The 18,788-nt window shown below is 37.1% G+C and overlaps 1 protein-coding gene and 1 pseudogene across 2 annotated transcripts; one reads left to right on the top strand and one right to left on the bottom strand.

Annotated features, from left to right (window-relative positions):
- The first annotated feature begins 1,028 nt into the window (after nucleotides 1–1,028).
- LOC148584220 (disease resistance protein RPM1-like) lies at nucleotides 1,029–4,561 on the top strand (annotated as a pseudogene).
- Nucleotides 4,562–6,519: 1,958 nt separating this feature from the next.
- On the bottom strand, nucleotides 6,520–16,432 carry LOC132163428 (uncharacterized). 2 transcript variants are annotated; one of them, XM_059573713.2, is made up of 14 exons: nucleotides 16,281–16,432; nucleotides 15,229–15,327; nucleotides 14,635–14,759; nucleotides 14,386–14,536; nucleotides 14,160–14,269; nucleotides 13,732–13,815; nucleotides 13,407–13,455; nucleotides 13,208–13,299; nucleotides 12,408–12,543; nucleotides 11,541–11,620; nucleotides 9,939–11,464; nucleotides 8,913–9,026; nucleotides 8,050–8,809; nucleotides 6,520–6,952 (listed from the first exon to the last, which is right to left on the bottom strand). In XM_059573713.2, exons 2-13 carry the CDS (start codon nucleotides 15,319–15,321, stop codon nucleotides 8,232–8,234), a joined length of 3,138 nt encoding a protein of 1,045 aa, XP_059429696.1. In that variant the 5' UTR covers nucleotides 15,322–15,327; nucleotides 16,281–16,432; the 3' UTR covers nucleotides 6,520–6,952; nucleotides 8,050–8,231. The 2 variants fall into 2 exon arrangements, with proteins under 2 accessions (XP_059429696.1, XP_088375205.1); XM_088519079.1 differs by lacking the exon at nucleotides 16,281–16,432 and having other exon boundaries at nucleotides 15,229–15,346.
- Nucleotides 16,433–18,788: the final 2,356 nt, after the last annotated feature.

Genomic DNA, 18,788 nt, shown 5'->3' with positions numbered 1-18,788 from the left:
TTTGAACCTTCCTTGACTCGTTTATTAAAGGTCAAAGACCTTTGAGACTTTGACTAACTAAATGCAAGTGAGTAAAAATTATCTAATTTTTTTTTTTTTGTTTGTTTGTGAATGCAGTACATATTCCTTGAGTCCTTGACTAAGAACCTTCATTAAAAGCTGCAACATTTTTTCACTTGCTAGTTGCTAGTTTAGTATTTTTAAGTTTCTGCATTTTATATTGCCTGAATATCTCTAAAAACTGTGCTTATTGGGATCATCTTTATTTCTTTATGCTACTGCTCTGCTCCTAAAAAATTATTTTTATTCCTGCTAATTCATTTTGTAATTTCATGTGTATCTGTTTGTGGTTTGCGGTATATGGTTCTTTATGCTGCTGCTATGTGGTTTGTGATACACTGTAATTTGATGATATATGTAAACTGTTATTGACTCAATCTGTAAATTGTTGAGATTACATCTTTTTTTTTACCCTAATGTTCTTGTTTATAGGTAGGTGGTTTATAATTAGTAGTTTTGGTTGATCAACTTGATTCTATTATTTTTTGAGTTTTGCACATTTGAGTACATATTCTATTATTCTATTATACCATTTATTGTTTTCATGTACATCACACTTTACTGTATGTTTTACTATAATTTGATGTACATACTTTGGTCTTTGTTATGTGTGTGTTTAGGCTATTTAGCTATAGAAAGTCCCTACCCAATTTGTATTATTTCTAAATCTTAAGTGATAAAGCTCCCTTGGCATCTTGCAAGGGAGTTAAAAACAGGGGGAAAATATTACCCTCCTGAAATTTGAGGTCTTTTTCAATTTGAACCACAATGTTTAAAAATTTGCAATGTACTCTCTAATGTTTCAAAAATTTGCAATTAACACTCTCCATTACTAATTGCCGCTAAGTAGACAGAAGGACATCACGTGCGTCTCACATAAGATTTTTATGCTAGGTCTCCCCATTTTGCACCCAACCCACTGTGTGAAATTACCACAGTGCCCCTCATTAAACCCAACACCTGTTTTTATGTTTTTCTCGTCAAGTCTTTTGTTTTTCAAACCCTCCATTACTAACTGCCGTCTAAGTAGACGGAAAGGACATCACGTGCGTCACACGACAGCACTCTCGTGCTCCTTTTACAGAACTTGTCGCATCCATGACCTTTTTCGTGAGATAATCATTTCGAAGTCAAGAGACCAAAATTTTGTAACCATAGCTCGAGAACAGAACATGATGTGGCCGGAAAAAGTTTGTCACCTATCGATACATAAAACCACGCAGGATGTGCAAGAAACCAAGAGCATCTCTCGGCTTCGTTCTTTGCTCATGTTTCGAAGGGTAGAATCATCATTGTCCGAGTCTTCAAACTCCCTTTTGTTTTCTCTTGATTTTAGGCTACTTAATTTGTTAGATTTGCAGGGTGCACCTCTAGAGATATTCCCAAATGAGATCACCAAGATGTTCCATCTGAAATATCTAAGCTTGAGAGGCACAAAGATAGAAATCATTCCAAGCTCAATTAGGAATCTACAAAACCTAGAGACGTTTGATCTTAAACACACATGGGTGACTGCATTGCCTGCTGAGATCTTGCGGCTTCAGAAACTTCGCCATCTATTGGTGTATCAGTATGAGATTCACTCCTATGCACACTTCAATTCCAAATATGGTTTTAAGGCCATGGCACCACAAATTGGACGTCTCCGATTCTTACAAAAGCTCGGCGTCATCAAGGCCGATGATCTAGGTGGCGATGATACGATGAAAGAGCTTGGAAGGCTGAATCAACTGTGGAGGATTGTTATTGTAAAGCTCAGAAGAGAAAATGGGGCTGCTTTGTACTCCTCCATTAACATGCTAGCAAACCTTCGCACTTTGTCGATAACGTCAACCGAAAAGAACGAGATCATCGATCTTGAAAGCCTATCTTTCCCTCCTCCATTTCTGTAGCGACTATACTTGACAGGATGTTTAGAGAAGTTACCATACTAGATATCTTCTCTCCATAGTTTGGCAAAGGTATCTTTGAAGTGGAGTCAATTGAGGGCTGATCCACTTGAGTCACTCTAAGGTCTGCCAAATCTTGTACATCTTGAATTTATGTAGGTTTATGAGGGAGAGAAATTGCAGTTTACGGCTCAAGGATTTCAAAGGCTGAATGTTTTAGGCCTTGATAAGTTAGATGCACTGAAGATAGTTACAATAGAAATGGGAGCAATGCCTTTCCTTGAAAAGCTAATCCTGCAGCACTGTAAATCCTTGCACAGGCTGCCATCAAGTATTGGCAGTGCTTAAATTGGTTGAATTTTTTGACATGCCTAATGAGTTGATCATGACAATACGTCCAAACATCGAAAATGGACATTATTGGAAGGTTGCACATGTCCCCAAAATCAACTTTACCTACTGGAGAGATGGTGCTTGGAATGTCTACTCCTTAGATAGATCAAGCGAGAGAGATAGGGATTACCTCCCACCAAGAGCCATGAACTTCCTCCCTGTTGGAAATAGTATTGAAAAAGATAGCTTCCCAAAAGGAGCACAAGAGTGTTGTCGTGTGGGTGGGTTTGAAAAAAAAAAAAAAAAAGAGTTGACAAGAAAAACAAAAATACAGGCATTGGGTTTAATGAGGGGCACTGTGGTAATTTCACATAGTGGGTTGGGTGTAAAATGGGAAGACTCAGCATAAAAATCTCACGTGAGACACACGTGATGTCCTTTCCGTCTACTTAGATGGCAATTAGTAGCGAAGGGTGTTAATTACAAAGTTTTGAAACACTAGGGAGATACATTGCAAATTTTTAAACATTAGGGTTCAAATTGAAAAATACTTCAAACTTCATGGGAGTAAAATGCATTTTCCCCTAAAAACAGCTAACATCTTTTCTTTTATTCACGAATTGCAGTGTGGATCAGTGTCAACTGGCAAGTTGAACCGATATCCTAATATCCTTAACATCTTGCAATGTTTAATTTTAGTTGTTATCTTGGTCTTTTATGTGCATTTGCTTATCTGGTTTTTTGAATAATTATTCATTACTCAACCTTAAGTGATAAGGCTTGTTTATGTGTGCGATTTTTTTCTATTTTACTCAACTCAACTCAAAATTGTAAATATCGAGGAGAAAAAAGAGTTGAGATTGTGTTTGGTTTGTTTGAAGAATATAAAATATTATAATTAAAAATTTTATATATATATATAAACAAAAAAGATAAAGAAAAGAAAAGAAAAATGCAAGGGTGGTTTTGAACCACCCCTTGGCCACCCCCGAAATTGATGGGGTGGTTGAGCCACCCCCAACAGCGATTTTGGAGTAGCTCGGCCACCCCAAAAATAGGCGGGGGTGGGCTGAGCTACCCCCGAAAAACCACTCGGGATGGGAAGGACGCCCCTGAAACAGATGGGGGGTGGCCGAGCCACCCCTAGTAGCTGCTTGGGGTGGTCGATCCACCCCAGAGGGTTGAAGGTGGATTGGCCACCCTCGAAACTAATGGGGGGTAGCTCGGCAACCCCCAGTTGGGGGTGGCTTTGATAAGGATGGCTCAGCCACCCCCAACTGGTTTCGGGGGTGGCCGATCCACCATCTAGGGGGTGGATCAGCCACCCCGAGTCTTAGGGGATGGTTCGGCCACCACCCTAAAATATATATATTTTTTAATTTTTTAAAAATTTTTCTTGATTTTTAAATTTTTATTTAATGTTTTTTATTAGTTTGGTTGAAATTTTTTGAATTGAGTTAAGTGTTAGTGGTGCCAAATCAACCCAAAAAATTGAAAAGAGTAAAATTTGCTTGCCAAACAAGCCCCTCCCTTGACATCTTGCGAGGAAGTTAAAAAAAACATTTAACACCTTTTTTTTTTTATTGAATGCAGTATGGTGTGGGCAGCTGGTGGCTATGTCGAAGACTGTAGTCTCTTTAGATGAATTTTGTCTTTTGGTCATTTGACTCATTTATGTATTCTTGAGTCATTTTCTGTTGGTACTTTTAATTTTTTTTTTCTTCAATTTGAAGTTGCTTGTAATTTATAAATGTTTCATGAATCATGGCCCCCATGCGCTGATATACTTGTCCTATAAGTACGTAATTTTAGGTGTTTCTAATTTTTGCAATTGTAAGTTACCTAGTTTTAGGTTTTCCCATGAATTAATGCCCTAATATCTTGTCCTGAACAATGGCCCTTATGTAATTTTATGTTACCTAATTTAGTGAATTTTATCATTGTTGAATCTTACCTAATTCAGTCAATATCAATCTCAACGAGCCTTAATCAGGCCAAGCTACCTATTTAAGGCTCGATTGGTTTGTTAGCCGAGCTCGAGCTCAGGCTCGGGCTCGAAATCATGAATTTGAACTTTTTGTTTCTAACTCAAGCTCAGCTCAAAATTTCCCTTAGACGATCCTGAGCTCAATCCCAAGCATGTGAACATTCTCCGCGAGCCGAGTTCGAGCAAGGGTTTCCTAGCTCAGCTCGGGCTCGAGCTCGGCTCGTTTATTTGCCTTCTAAAACGAGCCGATCCTGAATTTCTAGTACCCAACTTGGCTCATTTACAGCCCTAGCATCATCACTCCTTTTGGCAATAGCCAGTAATTCAGAACTTGAAATTCATGTTTTGACCCGAACGTTTTCTGGATGCTCTTGATAACCAACGAATGGTAAGTGCTTTTCCTTGTGCCGATAATATTTCAATGAAAACTTGATGAGTCGATCTACCTAAATATCTTGCCTTTACTGCTAGATCAATAGTTACTCCATGTATTGCTTGACGTAAAATAAATAGCGAATTTTATATTTTTGTTGAATCTTTTTCATATTACATTTGGTGAAAAGGTGCCACAAAGTCTTTCAACGAGCTAGGCATATAGAGGGCATAGCGAGTCCTCCGAACATATGTCTAGAATTTTGAAATTTTCCCTCAAGTGGGAAGAATATTCTAGTTTATGATTCATAAGAGAAGTTTTTGAGCATATTTGGGATTACGTTGGCAAGTAAAATTTTTAAAGTCAAAATGAGCTTATTAGAAAAAGCTTTAATTTTAAACTTTTCACATAAATACGTTTTTGCCATTTTTAAAGTAAAAAAGTCAAAAAAAATACTTTTAAAATTTTTTACCAAACATACCAACTTTTTATTTGGCATAACTAAGAGTGGACATAACTCACATGTACGAGCAAAAACCACCCCACCCCACAATTACCGGTTTCATGGTTCAAAATGTTAAACACAAGTTTCAATATGTTGGAACCGAATTGTACAGGGCGGATTGCGGAAATGGGTCTTCGTGTCCAATTCTCAATAATACCCAAACATTACCCCCCCACCCCCCCCCCCCCAAAACCCGGCATGAAGCATGACTATTCTAAGGGTAACAGGCCTAAATTTTCTAACCAGCACCCACGGGCCAGGTTGGGGTAAACTAAGGACCTGACCAACCCCGACCCATGCCCACCCCTAGGCACAACTTTTTAGATATTAAAAAATACTTTTTACCCTCCTTAATACAATCCCAAACACTCTTCGTAGCTCTTAGAGATTTGAGCTTCCAAATGGCAATTCAGCCAAATCGGAGGAGGGGGTTAGTAGAGAGAGAAGAGGCCACACTTGAACCATAAGCAGATTGTATTGTAAATTTACCAGAGGCTTCAAGAGTCCATATATCTTCGGCTGGGTCAAAAGGAAGAGGGATGTTGAGAATTATATCAGCATAGAACGAGCAAATTCTCAAGTAATGAAGGACCCATTGTGAAATTGGTAGCAAAAACAAACACTTACTAGATAACGGGTGTTTAGAACGAGCCAAGATGCAAGAGCATAAAAAGAGAATAGGATAATCTCTATTTTCAAATAAAATTGATACCACTCAGTTTATGGTCTCGATTTTAAGTTTGTAACTTGGTATACATATTTTATATTATTTAATTTTTTTAAGAGACATGTCATAGCTTTATATATACCATTAAATGCAGAAACTTTACATCAAGACCATAAACTGAATATTAATTTTATTTGAAATAAAGATAGATCTTTATCCAAGAGCATTTGGGAACTTTTATTAATAATCGTATTTTCTGGTAGGTAGGTTTCTAGAGAGAACCTTAAGATAGATTTAAACTTTTGCTGCGTACCTCCAGTGAGATCTTTGGTTTCCAATGACAATGCTGCTTTGTCAAACCTTGTAAGCAGGCTGTGATGCAAGGAAGAGCAAGACATTCTTCTTTGTCCTTGCAAATCGGCAGTTTGATTGGTAAATCTCTCAACTTTCCAAATTAAGCATTACCCACAAAGGGATGATTCGATGGGCACTGCAGACCCTGGAATACACAAGAGATTGAGCAAAGGGAGGCTGAAAGCAGTGAACTCGGACTAACAAAAGTGTCGATGCATTTTCAGATTCCTGAATGCCATGTCTAGTTCATAGTCTTCCAACTTTCCTCAAAGACTTCTGTCCTTTCTCGAATGAAGCTGGCACGTTTTATAAATGTGCCAACGGGCTTCCAAGATAGTTGTAAATTTGTAATGACTAACCAAACCAATATATATTGCAACACTTCAAACAAAAAGGCATGCCAAGTCAAAATAACTTAACATGTATACCATCCGACAACAAAAGAATGCAACTAAACATGTGAGATGATATCGTTATATTGTAAAAACTGTAAAGGGCATTTTTTTCCCCAAGAAAGTCGGACCACTCTGAGGCCTAGGCCACTTTTTATGTTAGTAGGGTTAGATCTGTCAAGGCAGTGAAAAAACTCAAAAGGAAGAGGTCAGATTCCATCTACTTTAAGGTGAGAGCAACACCGATTTTAACTGGTGTAATTAGGAGCAACACATAGGGACATCTGAAGCATCTGCATGCCAATTTGATCATTTAAAGCATTCACCACAATAATCTGTTATCCATGGCGGGTCTTCATGGTCATTACTAGTAGACTCGCAGCTTAGTTCACCTGCAGAAAACCAAAAAAAAATATAACAAACCAATCAATCAGTTAATACAGATTACAAGCACCAAAAAGTAACATAGTCAAGCGTCATTATTTTGTAAACCTAAGATAAAGCATGGTGATAGAGGGTACTTGAAAAAGAATAAAAAGATTATTCTTCCACAACGTTGAAAAATACCTACACCCCGATATCATCAGATTAAACTAGAAATTGGCAGCATTCAGCCCACAAATAAATTTAATTTGATTTTCTGCTCGACAATTTTGAAATCCGAATTTGAAGCTGATAGCTATGCTGCTTGGGGGATTAAAAGACATTTCAAAGTGGGACATCTACTACTAAGCACAATTTTTTGAATCAAAAACTTGAGCATTAAGGGCATGGCGAAATAGACCACTTGAATGGAATGACTCTTTTGTTTGGTAGGATCCTATTTCTAGGAAAAGTTACTCCCATGTAAATAACAAATCTCTTACACAGAGGAATGAGAGACGGAGAGAACGGACAAAGTTTTCCAAAAAAAAGCATTTTTTTTTTCGTTCTATATATATATGGGAGGCCGGCCACCCACAGAAGGCCCTAGGGTGGTCGCGCCACCCCGATGCTATCGGGGGCCAAGTCCATCACCAATGTGAATCCAAGGCGGCCGTGACCACCCCCAGAGGACCGTCAAGTGGACGCGGCCACCCCCGATGGCACCGGGGGTGGCCACGCCAACCCCAGAGGGGCACGGCGAGGTCCTCTGGGGTAGCGCAGCCACCCGCAGTGCCTGTTGTGGGTGGCCGGCCACCCATTGGGGTAATTTTGGTTCAATTCCAATTTTGAAATATGTGTTGCTACCAAACTACAGAATTGGAATGAATATTCTATTCCAACATCTTCTACCTATTTCTTTTCGTAATGGAATACCTATTCCGCAAACCAAACGGGGCCTAAGAGGTGAGGGGAAGGAAGGGAGGGAGTGGGTTAAAGAAAATTATATGCTTCCAGGTGGAGAAGAAACGGCATATGCTTCGGTGTCACAAACTATGCAGGCACTCCAACAACAAAATGATAGCCCAAAAGTTATAAAAAAAATTAAAAAAAAAATCATCCTTACCCATTGGCAACCAGACCGTATTCTTTCAAGGAGTTATGATTCTTCATCAGGCTGTCCAACGAGACCAGTTATAGCTTATTAGTCAGTCCCCTCCTCTCAATATAGTGCCACCAAATCACACAAGATTATTTTCAATTCCTCTTTAAGCATTGCCAGCCATGCCAAAAGTATCCTGACAAGAATCACATCCCAAATGTCCTGTTATAGAGATCACCAGAACTGGGCATCCGATATTTTGAATCTTCATAACCAGTGTAAAATTTATTATATCCCAGTCTATCATTTCTTAGGAGCTCTGCCATACCCAGACTGTTTCCACCTTGAACTTCATTCCAATTGTCCCAATGACCATTAGACATAAGCGCATTTCTAGACTGTTGGAGGGACAGCTGTGCAGCAAAAGGGGATAGGTTGCTCACTTGTGATTGATCCACAAGCCTTGAAGAAAGGCCATAAGAATCACTACGATGAGAAAAATTATCCCCAATGTCAGCAAACCTCATGTTCTGCTGTGGGGAGAGCGATCTTTGCATCAATAGTTGTAATCTGGCATCATTCTCAAAGGTGCTTAATTGTGGAGGGAAATTTGATCTCACGTCTAAGCCTGGATTGTTAAGGCCCCCTTGAAGTCTCCCTTTCCCAACTGCCAAAATTGCAGGATCCATAAACTCAATCTCCCCAGCATTACCAACATTTCCAGTGGGCAGTGCTTGATATGAATTTCTCAACAAGGAGGGCGTGGTGTCAAGCAGATGACTCCCTGAGAAGTAAAACAGAAAAGAAATCACTAATCATTTTAAAGATGAAATATATAGATGTAATAATCTGGTTATAAGATTAGGAAAAATGGTACGGTAACTAACCAGACATGGGGTCAAAAGCCTGGTCCACTCTCTCATTAGAGGAAAAACCTGGGGGCGGTACCCTGCTTGGTACAGAGAATCCAGGAGGGGCTGAAATTTGTGCTCTGGAGACGCCTGACAAACATCGGTACTAAAAAGATGAAGAGATTGATAGGCACAAAATTACAACTTCTATGGATGGTGGATACAAAACGAATATGCAGTCCATTTAAATTTTGGCAAGATCATAAGACAGTGGAATTTAATCCATCCACTAGCAGTTAAAGGATAAAAAGAAAAGGAAAGAAAAACAACTGACTGCAACACTAACTTTTAAATCCAGGATTACTACCACTCTTATCCACTGGCCTCAGACAGCTGCAAAGCATGCCTTTTCAAGCAATGAGTATTTGGACTCGGCCCCCTATGTCGTGAGTGGTAAGTGGAGTCTTATAGTCTTGTTTCATTACAATTCAATAAAGTCAAAAAAACAGTAACTGCTAGTGAGGTTTTTCGTTAACTTTTTTTTCCACTTCCGCATTTGACAGCCAAGGGATCTGGGGCACTCCACCCAGATATTTAGAAGTTGACATGTATGACAGCCTGTGCACATGTCAAAAGCACAACAGGCATTTCTATGGCCCCAAATCACATAAATATTGACAAACAAGTGGTGTTCAGAATTGAAAGTCTAGATGCTAGCCAAATTGGTGGTACAACAATGACCACCTAACATAATTGCATGCCATAAATCAAACCATCATCTATATGAGTCCTCTCCTAGATCCTCTATAACATAAATCAACAAGAGGGACAAACAGTAGTCCCAAATGCTATTTCTCTTCCTTCATTTTATGGTAATGGGTTTTTTTTTATTATTATTATTTTTTTTTTTTTTGGGGGGGGGGGGGTGGTATGCTACATTCAACCAAAGAGTAATCAACAAAACATTACATAAAACTGGAAGCTGCAATTAAATAACTAAAACCCAAAAACATAAAAACATAGAAAGTAAAACAAAATTTCAAGAAACTAAACAAGACTCACCAGAAAACTTATTAGAAGAGATAATAGGATGACTGTTAACAAGATTTTCAGATTCTTCAAAATTTCGGAAGGAGAAACCGTTGCCAAAGCCGAGTTTGTCCATATACAAATCTCTTTCAGTGAAATCCTGGCCAAATGAACGGCTTTTTGGCAAATTCTCAATGGCATGTAAAGATGGCTGTACATCAAATGCAGGACTTTTCGAATCCTCCTGTCTTGCAAAAGAGAACCGGGATTGATTGTTATTTTGTATTTTCCAGGAACTCGATATTTTGCCAGAAGAACCAGACTGTTCATCACTTTCACCAAACAACTTAGCCAGATTTTGAGGGGATGCCAATGGCTCATCCCACGTGTCAAACTCGAAGGATAATATATTTGAGATTATGCTGCTCTCTCCTTTATCTACAGCAGCATTGCTATCACCATTAGCTGTATCACCCAGGAATCTTCCCATCTGCTTCCCTTTCTCTTCATTTGGAAGCAAAAAGGAATCTTCCAAGGTCCTACCTGAACCAGAGGCACTGCTGACCAAGTTCTCAGGGAAACCATTAGACATCACTGAAACACTAGATGAATGTAGAAGCGGACTGTCGCTAACTCTATTATCCACATGTATTGGATGATCAGCATTTAAACTAAGTGCACCATAAGCATCACTATATTGCAAAGGGTTAGACCTTGAAACATGGAGCGGGTTAGACGAATTAGTCAAATAAGAAGACCTACTTACAACTTCTGGATCCTTGAGTCTTTGACTATCAAAAGATATGATATCATCTTCCACTCCAGGAGATGTATCCTTCGTTGCTTGAGCATGTGAATCTGATCTCCAGTCACATTGCTCTCTTGATGCATATACCCCATTGATTGAATTAGCTTTCCCAACTGTTGTGATTGAATGTTCTCTATATTGAGCAACATAATGTTTCTGTAACCCTTGATTTCCTGGTGCTATATTCAAGCCGTGATCAGAAAGTGAACTATTTGGGCTGACCACACTAGAATGTTCATCTTTAGCAATTCTATCAATGCTTATTGATGACATGTCAGAGCACAAGTTCTGAATCTGACCATCACTAGCAACCCTTGAATTTTCAGGAACAGAATCACAAGACTGCCCAGTGTGATAACCAGAATTTGTAATCTCGGCTGGCATACTAATGCCTCTATCATTTTCCTTAGATGCTGGTGGACACGATAATTCACAGCTCAAAGTTAAAGAAGCACAAGTTCCATCCGATGTGGCGGATTTCTCAGATGAATTAGCTTGAGAATCCATACTTATATGCTGTTTCAAAGATTTCAATGATTCCGGTTTACTTTGAGGGTTCATAGTTTGAATTTCTTCATTCAATGTAGGCCTCTTTCCAGCATCACCATGCATAGACGAAGCCCAAGTTGTCCCTGCAACTGCGGATGAAAATTCCAATGTACTGACAACGGTGTCAGGTTTCTGCTTCAAAGAACCATTTGGACATGCTATACTGGCTGCTTGTGGCTGGCCATTTGAAGCACGCATTCCCCTGGTACAAGTAATAAAAAATTTTAGACTAGCAAACATCATCAACAAAATTAAAGGAACATAGGAAAATTGAATACCAGGAGGCGGCAGCAGGAAGAGCTATTGATCTACCAGAACTTCCATTCGGTGGAGAACCTCTAACAACACTTGCAATATTCTGCTAGATAAATGTAGCCATATCATCAGAAACATAGATGCTAATGTGTTTGTCACAATAATGACAGCTGAATATCAGTAATTCTATAAATTAAAACATTTTTTTCACTAAGCAGAAGTTCCATGAATCCCAAGTATATAATAATATTGTAAGGAAGTAAAACCAAACATTAACTCTTATGTTGCCTGGACCTACTTATCAAAAAAAATATATTATGTTGCCTGGACCTATGTTCAGAAGAGAATCATACATCTCAATCATAACTTTGATACTGACTATCATGAATGCTATATATATATATATGAATGATCCCTTAATTCTGGTCCCAACCATTATACAAAATAAAAGAGCATCCCCATTCTTATCCAATTGTAGACATACTCAGGTACTAGGGTGTAACGCTGATGATTCTCTTGCTAAGTCATTTTCAATATCATTGAGGAAAATGATGTACGCATGTAACATAACATGTTACAAAGTGTGTACTCAATTAGATGACAGTCCAACACAAGTAAATTTCAAAAAAATACAGAGACACACAAGTAATGAAAATTTGCACTAAATGAGACACCGTGACTCTGTTCTGAGTTCCTCAGTCATACAATATAAATGGGCATTATTGCAACAATAGACTTGCCGGACGCATCCCATACACAAATATCAATGACATCATGACATGCAACTGAAAGCAGTACCTCCAAAAGTATAGAACAGTGCCAAACATAGATCAAAGCAATAATGAGAATAACGATAAAGAAAAATGCTGATTTATGACATCTTGTCTTACACTAGTATTTTTAACAATTGGCTTTCCAGCAGAAGCAGAACTATTATTGCAATATTCATCTGTTGGTGGTGGCAACACATTCCCCGAACGCCGTTGCATATTGTTTGCAGCACCAGTGATTTGTTGAACTCGACTCCTTTAAAAACACTATGCAAGTTAATTGAATATCCAGTGAAGGCACGACATAACTATCAAGCGGCACAAAGCAGGAAAATTGATTCAAAAGACTTTGCAAAATGAAAACCCAAAACCAATATAATATCAACTTTTCAAATCCATTTTTAACTTTTCAAACATTGAAACTCCAACGACTTCATATGCTACTTTTAACTTCCTAATTTCTCTTTAGTTGTAGAAATGACATCTTGAATTTAAGTCCTCCAGAATTCCAATCTCATTTTTGCCATACGACCTTCCAATGGTGTCAATAAACAAAATCCAGAAAGCTCTTGAGCATTCTTATCTTTCTGATACTTAGGTTTCACATATACATGGAGCACTATTGCGTGGTAAGGTTTTTCAACTTAATTAGACAGAGCAATAGGATGAGGCAAGAGACAAGATTTCATTCTAAACCAATGGGCTTATAACCAATTGCATGTAACATCCATTTTGCCCCCTTAAGCAAATTTTCTATCAAAAGGAGATAAGAAAATCACAATTTGTACACTCGCACTCAATGAACTCATACTTAGTATCCTCACAAAAGCAAAAGGTGATGAACATTCCCAAAATGTTGCAAAAGGCAATATTGAAGGTCTCCCAGAAAAAAATATAACAGTACAAACTAATCCATATACCTCGTATATGCTGAAATTATTTCATCTTTAGAAAAACTATCTTCTTGCGGACCAATCTCATGCAAATAGAGACAATCAGGGTTGCTGCAAGGCTGCACCAAGTAGAAGTGCCATACCCAAAAAGATACATTAAATTTTGCTCAAGCAACAACTAAAAAACAATTCATACAACTGAATAAACAAAGTGAATAATGCATACCACATTTCTGAGCCAAGCATGACAATACTTTGTGGTTCCAAAACAAGCCCTGACACATCAAAAATTATTCCACGTCAAACTAAAATGATTCAAACTCATCCAACCCATTGATGAAATTATTATTATTATTATTATTATTTTTGTGAGTAATAATCCAATCTCATTAAAGGCGTAGGGTGCCCCTTAGCACACCGGAGGTATACAAAAGGAAACACCTAACTAGAAAGGAAAAGGCGAATAAGGAAATCATTGAAAGTAATCAACAGAGGGGACACATAAGCCGTAGTATGAAATTACTTTTAAAGAGATATCAACATGCATTTACCTTAACGATCTACCATCCAAAAGAAACCCATGTACATTTTGAATACAACGAACCGCTTCCTCCTCTTTTGAGTAGGTAATATATCTGAGTCCATAAAAAAAATTAATAAGGCTCAAAACAAAAAAATAAAAATAAACATTTCGTGAGAATAATACTACTGATAACTATGAAGAAAGGTAATCAAAACCAAGGAAACAAATTAAACTCAAACCCCATAAAACAGGAAAATTGGAAAATGAAAAGGTGAAAAACTACATAAGCATAGTAAATTAAAGCAAGACAAATAATAGTAAAAACGTATATGATTAAATTTAAAGAGCACTTGACTTTACACATAAGCATTAGTGAAAAGGAAAAATCCTACTGCACAAAGCATAAGAGTTCTTACTGTTGACTAACCAGGCAAAAACAAACGTTAAGAAACTTACACACTACATGTATTGTTGGGAAATTGTTGAATTACACCAGCTGCTGTTCGAGACATGGACACTTTTAGAACCTTACCATACTGACCAAAATATTCACGGTGCTGGAGAAGCTGCATAAAAGATTGAAAAGATTAAAAAGAAAAAAAGGTCATGTACTCCTTCGAAGAACTTAACCAAACATACTAGGTACATAAATGACACACACACACACAGATAGGAGGATTACATCTTCATCTGCCAAATTAAGAGGCAAGCCAACTATGTAGACAAGGTTCCGTTGAATCACGCGAACGCTACTGAGTTGCTTCCGTCCATCGGATGATTTGGATTTTGACTTCTGGCCCTTTTTTCTCTCCACATTAAATTCAGCCGCCAACCTGCGGAAGAAATTAAAATAAAAGTATAATCAAAACAAACGGACAAAAACTAATATCGATTCCATGCCAGCATCATATGCCATTCCTAGAATAACCACCTCGCAGAGTCTGCCATCCCAACAATCTTCTCCTTGTCATAAGGAGAACGACATGCAGGACACCGCCCCTCTGTCTCGTCCTTTTCAGCCATATCCAATATGTGATGCCAACACCAAACACATATCTATGAAGATGTGAACAAAGATTTAGCATAGAATTAACAAACACAACTACTAATGGAAATGGACATATCAAAAATAAATTAGATGGTTGACAACAAGAAATTTTGATCCAGGGATAGTTAATTAACAAAATAATACGTTAACCAATCTTCCAACTGCAAGAACTACAAAACAGCAATCTTAGTACCACCGCCAAGAGAATGGATAGAGTGCAAGAGATTATTCAAATTTATCAGAAAGTGGGGAGAATGAAATAATTCCACTGGATCTACAGGTAACGTGCTGCTAAAAGGTGTGCTAGGTATTGTATGAGCATGCAATAGAGATACACGTGATAAAACCTTTGATGTGATCAAGACTCAGAAAAGGCAAAAACAAGTCAATATACTAGCTAGAATACGGACTTGAATAAGTAAAGTTATCAACTTGAGCCAAAAACCTTCTCCAAAGATAAATAATAAAGTCTCATACCTCGTAACCACATTTGCATGGCTTTAACTGCTGATCAGTCAAATCCATCTCTTCTGCGCAGAGAGGACAAGTCTTTTCTCCTTCGTCACTCATGATTGCCTTAAAGAATCCAGAAAAAGCACAACACAAAATTATACTGCAGAACCAATATCCAGTTCACAAGCACGCCCGCACCAAATACTGCAACCAATATGCTTGAAAATGCACTATTAAAATCCTTGAAGATCCCTTTGGCAGTCGATAACAATTGCTAATTTAAAACCTTGAAAAGACCAAGGTCAGTCTTCTGCTTTTCAAAAACGAAATGACATTGAAACATACAATCATATTCTCATTTACCTTTTCTATTAATAGTATTGGAAAGTAAAGAACCATAATTTGATAGCTGGAAGTTACCAACGCATACTACTCATCATGCAATAACAATTTAATAGAAACCCCACTCCCAACCGTACATGTTCCACATTTGCATTACATGTATTGCAACAAAGAAAAGAAAAATATTACTAAAACCCCCAAAAAATCACAAAAACGTAGAAAGCATCCAATCTAACCAAAACACATCTGAAAACTACCTCTTACGCTTCTCTGCCAAAACCCCAAATTCAAATCCTAAAAGCCCCATCCGTTCAAAATATCGGCATTTTGCGATTAATTATCCAAAATCAAATACTGACCAATAATCCAGCACTCAATCTTACAAACATCGGCGTAAAGACACCACAGATCATTCAAGAGAAAAATCGAACAGAACAACTTCACCAAATAGTCATATTAAATTAATTAATTAATTAATACAAAATTCATGACCGACGACCTAATCAAAATCGCTGACATGCAACACACTAAATCGGAACCAAACATGCAAACGAACACGAATCGGAAGGTCATCGTTTCATCCAAAAAATTTCCTAATTCCCGAAGGAAAAAAAAAAAAAAAAAAAAAACACGATTGAGGGTTTTCCAACGAAAAAAGAAAAAATTAGGGATCTTAGAAAGACAGAGAAGGATCGATAAATTTAGGGTTTGAGATTTGAGCTCCAAGGACTTACAGTTGGGGTAGGGATCGAGAAGAGGAAACGAATCTGCCTGAGGATGAGATTGTATGAGAAGCGCACGATATAGAAAGAGAGAACCACAAGAGACGGCCTTTAAGAGCGAGAGAGAGAGAGAGAGAGAGAGAGAGCTCTTGTTTGGATGGCTTTTTTGGCTGCTGGCTTTTCTTTCTCTCTGCGTCGCTGTCATTAAATATTATAGACTTCCAGTGAATGCCCTTGGATTTTGTGTTAATTACTGGTGTGCCACCCTTCGCTTTTTGTCCCTCTGTTCCGGTTTTGTCCAGTTCGGGAACTGGGTTCAGCAGTTCCGGATCCTCTCCGTTCCGTGTCTTGAAGAGTTCCTTTGTACGCTGACTCCGATGTGTGCCACGTCGGTCATAGTTTGATCCCACGATAGTGAGTGTGTATTACCTAACACTCAAAGTAGAAATTTCAACGCTGCATTGTTAGAGAATTGGCTCCCATAAAAAGTTCAAATTTGGGCTCGGACCATTGGAAAACATGAAAATTGAATCCATCCTACAAATAACGATGAAAAACTTCACTTATTTTCTAAAATTTCATGTATTTTATAAAGAACCTTCTAAAGAATAGATTAATTTTTTTATTTTTTTCCAATTATTGGGCATTTTAGAAATTTTATATCATTCCGTTAAGATTTAACAGAAAATTATAATAGATGGGGTAATTAAAAATAATTAAAAGATCGATACACTAGAGTAAAAGTTTTTAAATTTTGAAAGATCTTTGCAAAATGCACGACATTTCAAGAAATATGTGAAGTTTTCGTAATAACAATGAAAGCATACATAGAATAGAAATTTATAATGCATTTAAAATAAATGAATTTTTAAAATCTAAAAACTTTCACAAATGATATTTTTTAAAATTTTTGTTTAAAAATACAAAATTATAAAGCAAAACGAACTAAGTTTGTAATTGGGTAGGGATGAAACCAAAACTCCCACAATATTATGAACTATATATATACTAAATAAGTATTTAATTTTTATTGACGTGGTCTTCTAACTAAAAAATCTATTTTTATCTACCAAATGTTACGAGGAACCACATTACATCAAATTTGGTAAATAAAAAGTAGATATGTGTCTAGTATAAAGCATTTCTCATTCATCTCTTTTTTATTTTTTTTTATGTAAATTCATCATTAAATTTGTGGAACTCCCATGTAATCCCACATATTTAATGGTAGATTTGGTCATCTCTTATACGAAAATAGACAAAAATTAACAAAAGATGGAAACTAAACATTTCTCTTTATATATAGACCAATGTAATTAAGAGGTTCAATTTTTTAAAAATAAAAAATGGCATGGTCTTGTCTTGTTAGAAAAGTACTAAAGAGCCAAACAAATGAACTTAGAAAAATTTCTAAATTGACGTGGCAATGGTTTTAAAATTTTTTTTAAAAAAAAAAATGCAGTTTTTTCTCTCTTTTTTGCCACTCACAACCTGACACGTCAGCTTAAAAATTTTTCTTAATTCATTTGTTTCACTCTTGGCAATTTTCGTCATGATAAGGTTTAAATGTGTATTCTATGTTAATAGATAATAGCTCATTGGTGCCAGGAAGCTTTATTGGACAAACAATGACATTGGGCGGGCCTGCGGGGTGTGCAAGGATGCGTGAAGTGCGAACCTATTTTCACGCTAGTAGACTGTGAATGGTCCCATTCTAAGAAGTTTCTCAAATTTTTATATAATTTTTTATTTCGGGCGATGCTAGTTAATAGACGCAACATATTTATATATTAACTAACAAGTTACGATGGTATACTAAAACTCTACTATAATGGTGAAATAGCGGTTGCGATTAGTGGTTAGTTACTAAAATCGCTAACTGCAACCACCTAGGTAGTTAGTAATTTTTACTAACCGCCTCCGCTAACCAGGTAGCAGTTAACCGCCCGGTTAGTGGTTAACCGCTTTGAGATAACCACTTTTTTTTAACTGCTTTTTTGGACCCTTTTTTTGGGCTTTTTTTTTTTTATACCTATTTTGGGCTGGTTTTGAACCGGTTTTGGGCTCACTTTAAACATTTTTTTTGCTCATTTTAAACCTTTTTTTTTTTTGCCTTTTCATTGCTATTTTAGCATTAAAAATTGCTATATACCAAAATCTTATTGGCCACCTTCTACAAATCTACACATCATATAATATACAAATAAAATTACAACAAAATTATCACTTCACTTGTAGTTGTAGTCTTATACACAACATAGAAATAGAATAAAACACAAACAAGTTAAAAAAACTCACAAACAACCAAAAAAACCAACATGGTTGAACTTGAAGCTTGAAGCCCATTTCAATCAACCAAAAAAAGTTCATAAAAATTCAATCAACCAAAAAATCCTATTTCTTACACTTCTATATTATATATATAATAAAAATATAAAACCTAAACAAAAGTCAAGGTTTAGGGAATCAAAACTGGGAATCCTAGGTGAAAGAGGGGCATAATTACCATTATGCTACAAC

This window comes from Corylus avellana, chromosome 8 (assembly GCF_965113065.1).
Source record: "Corylus avellana chromosome 8, dhCorAvel1.hap1.2, whole genome shotgun sequence".
In the NCBI taxonomy this organism is placed as follows: domain Eukaryota; kingdom Viridiplantae; phylum Streptophyta; class Magnoliopsida; order Fagales; family Betulaceae; genus Corylus; species Corylus avellana.
The sequence above is the reverse complement of the archived record's forward strand: the minus strand, read 5'-3'. Positions and strand labels throughout refer to the sequence as shown.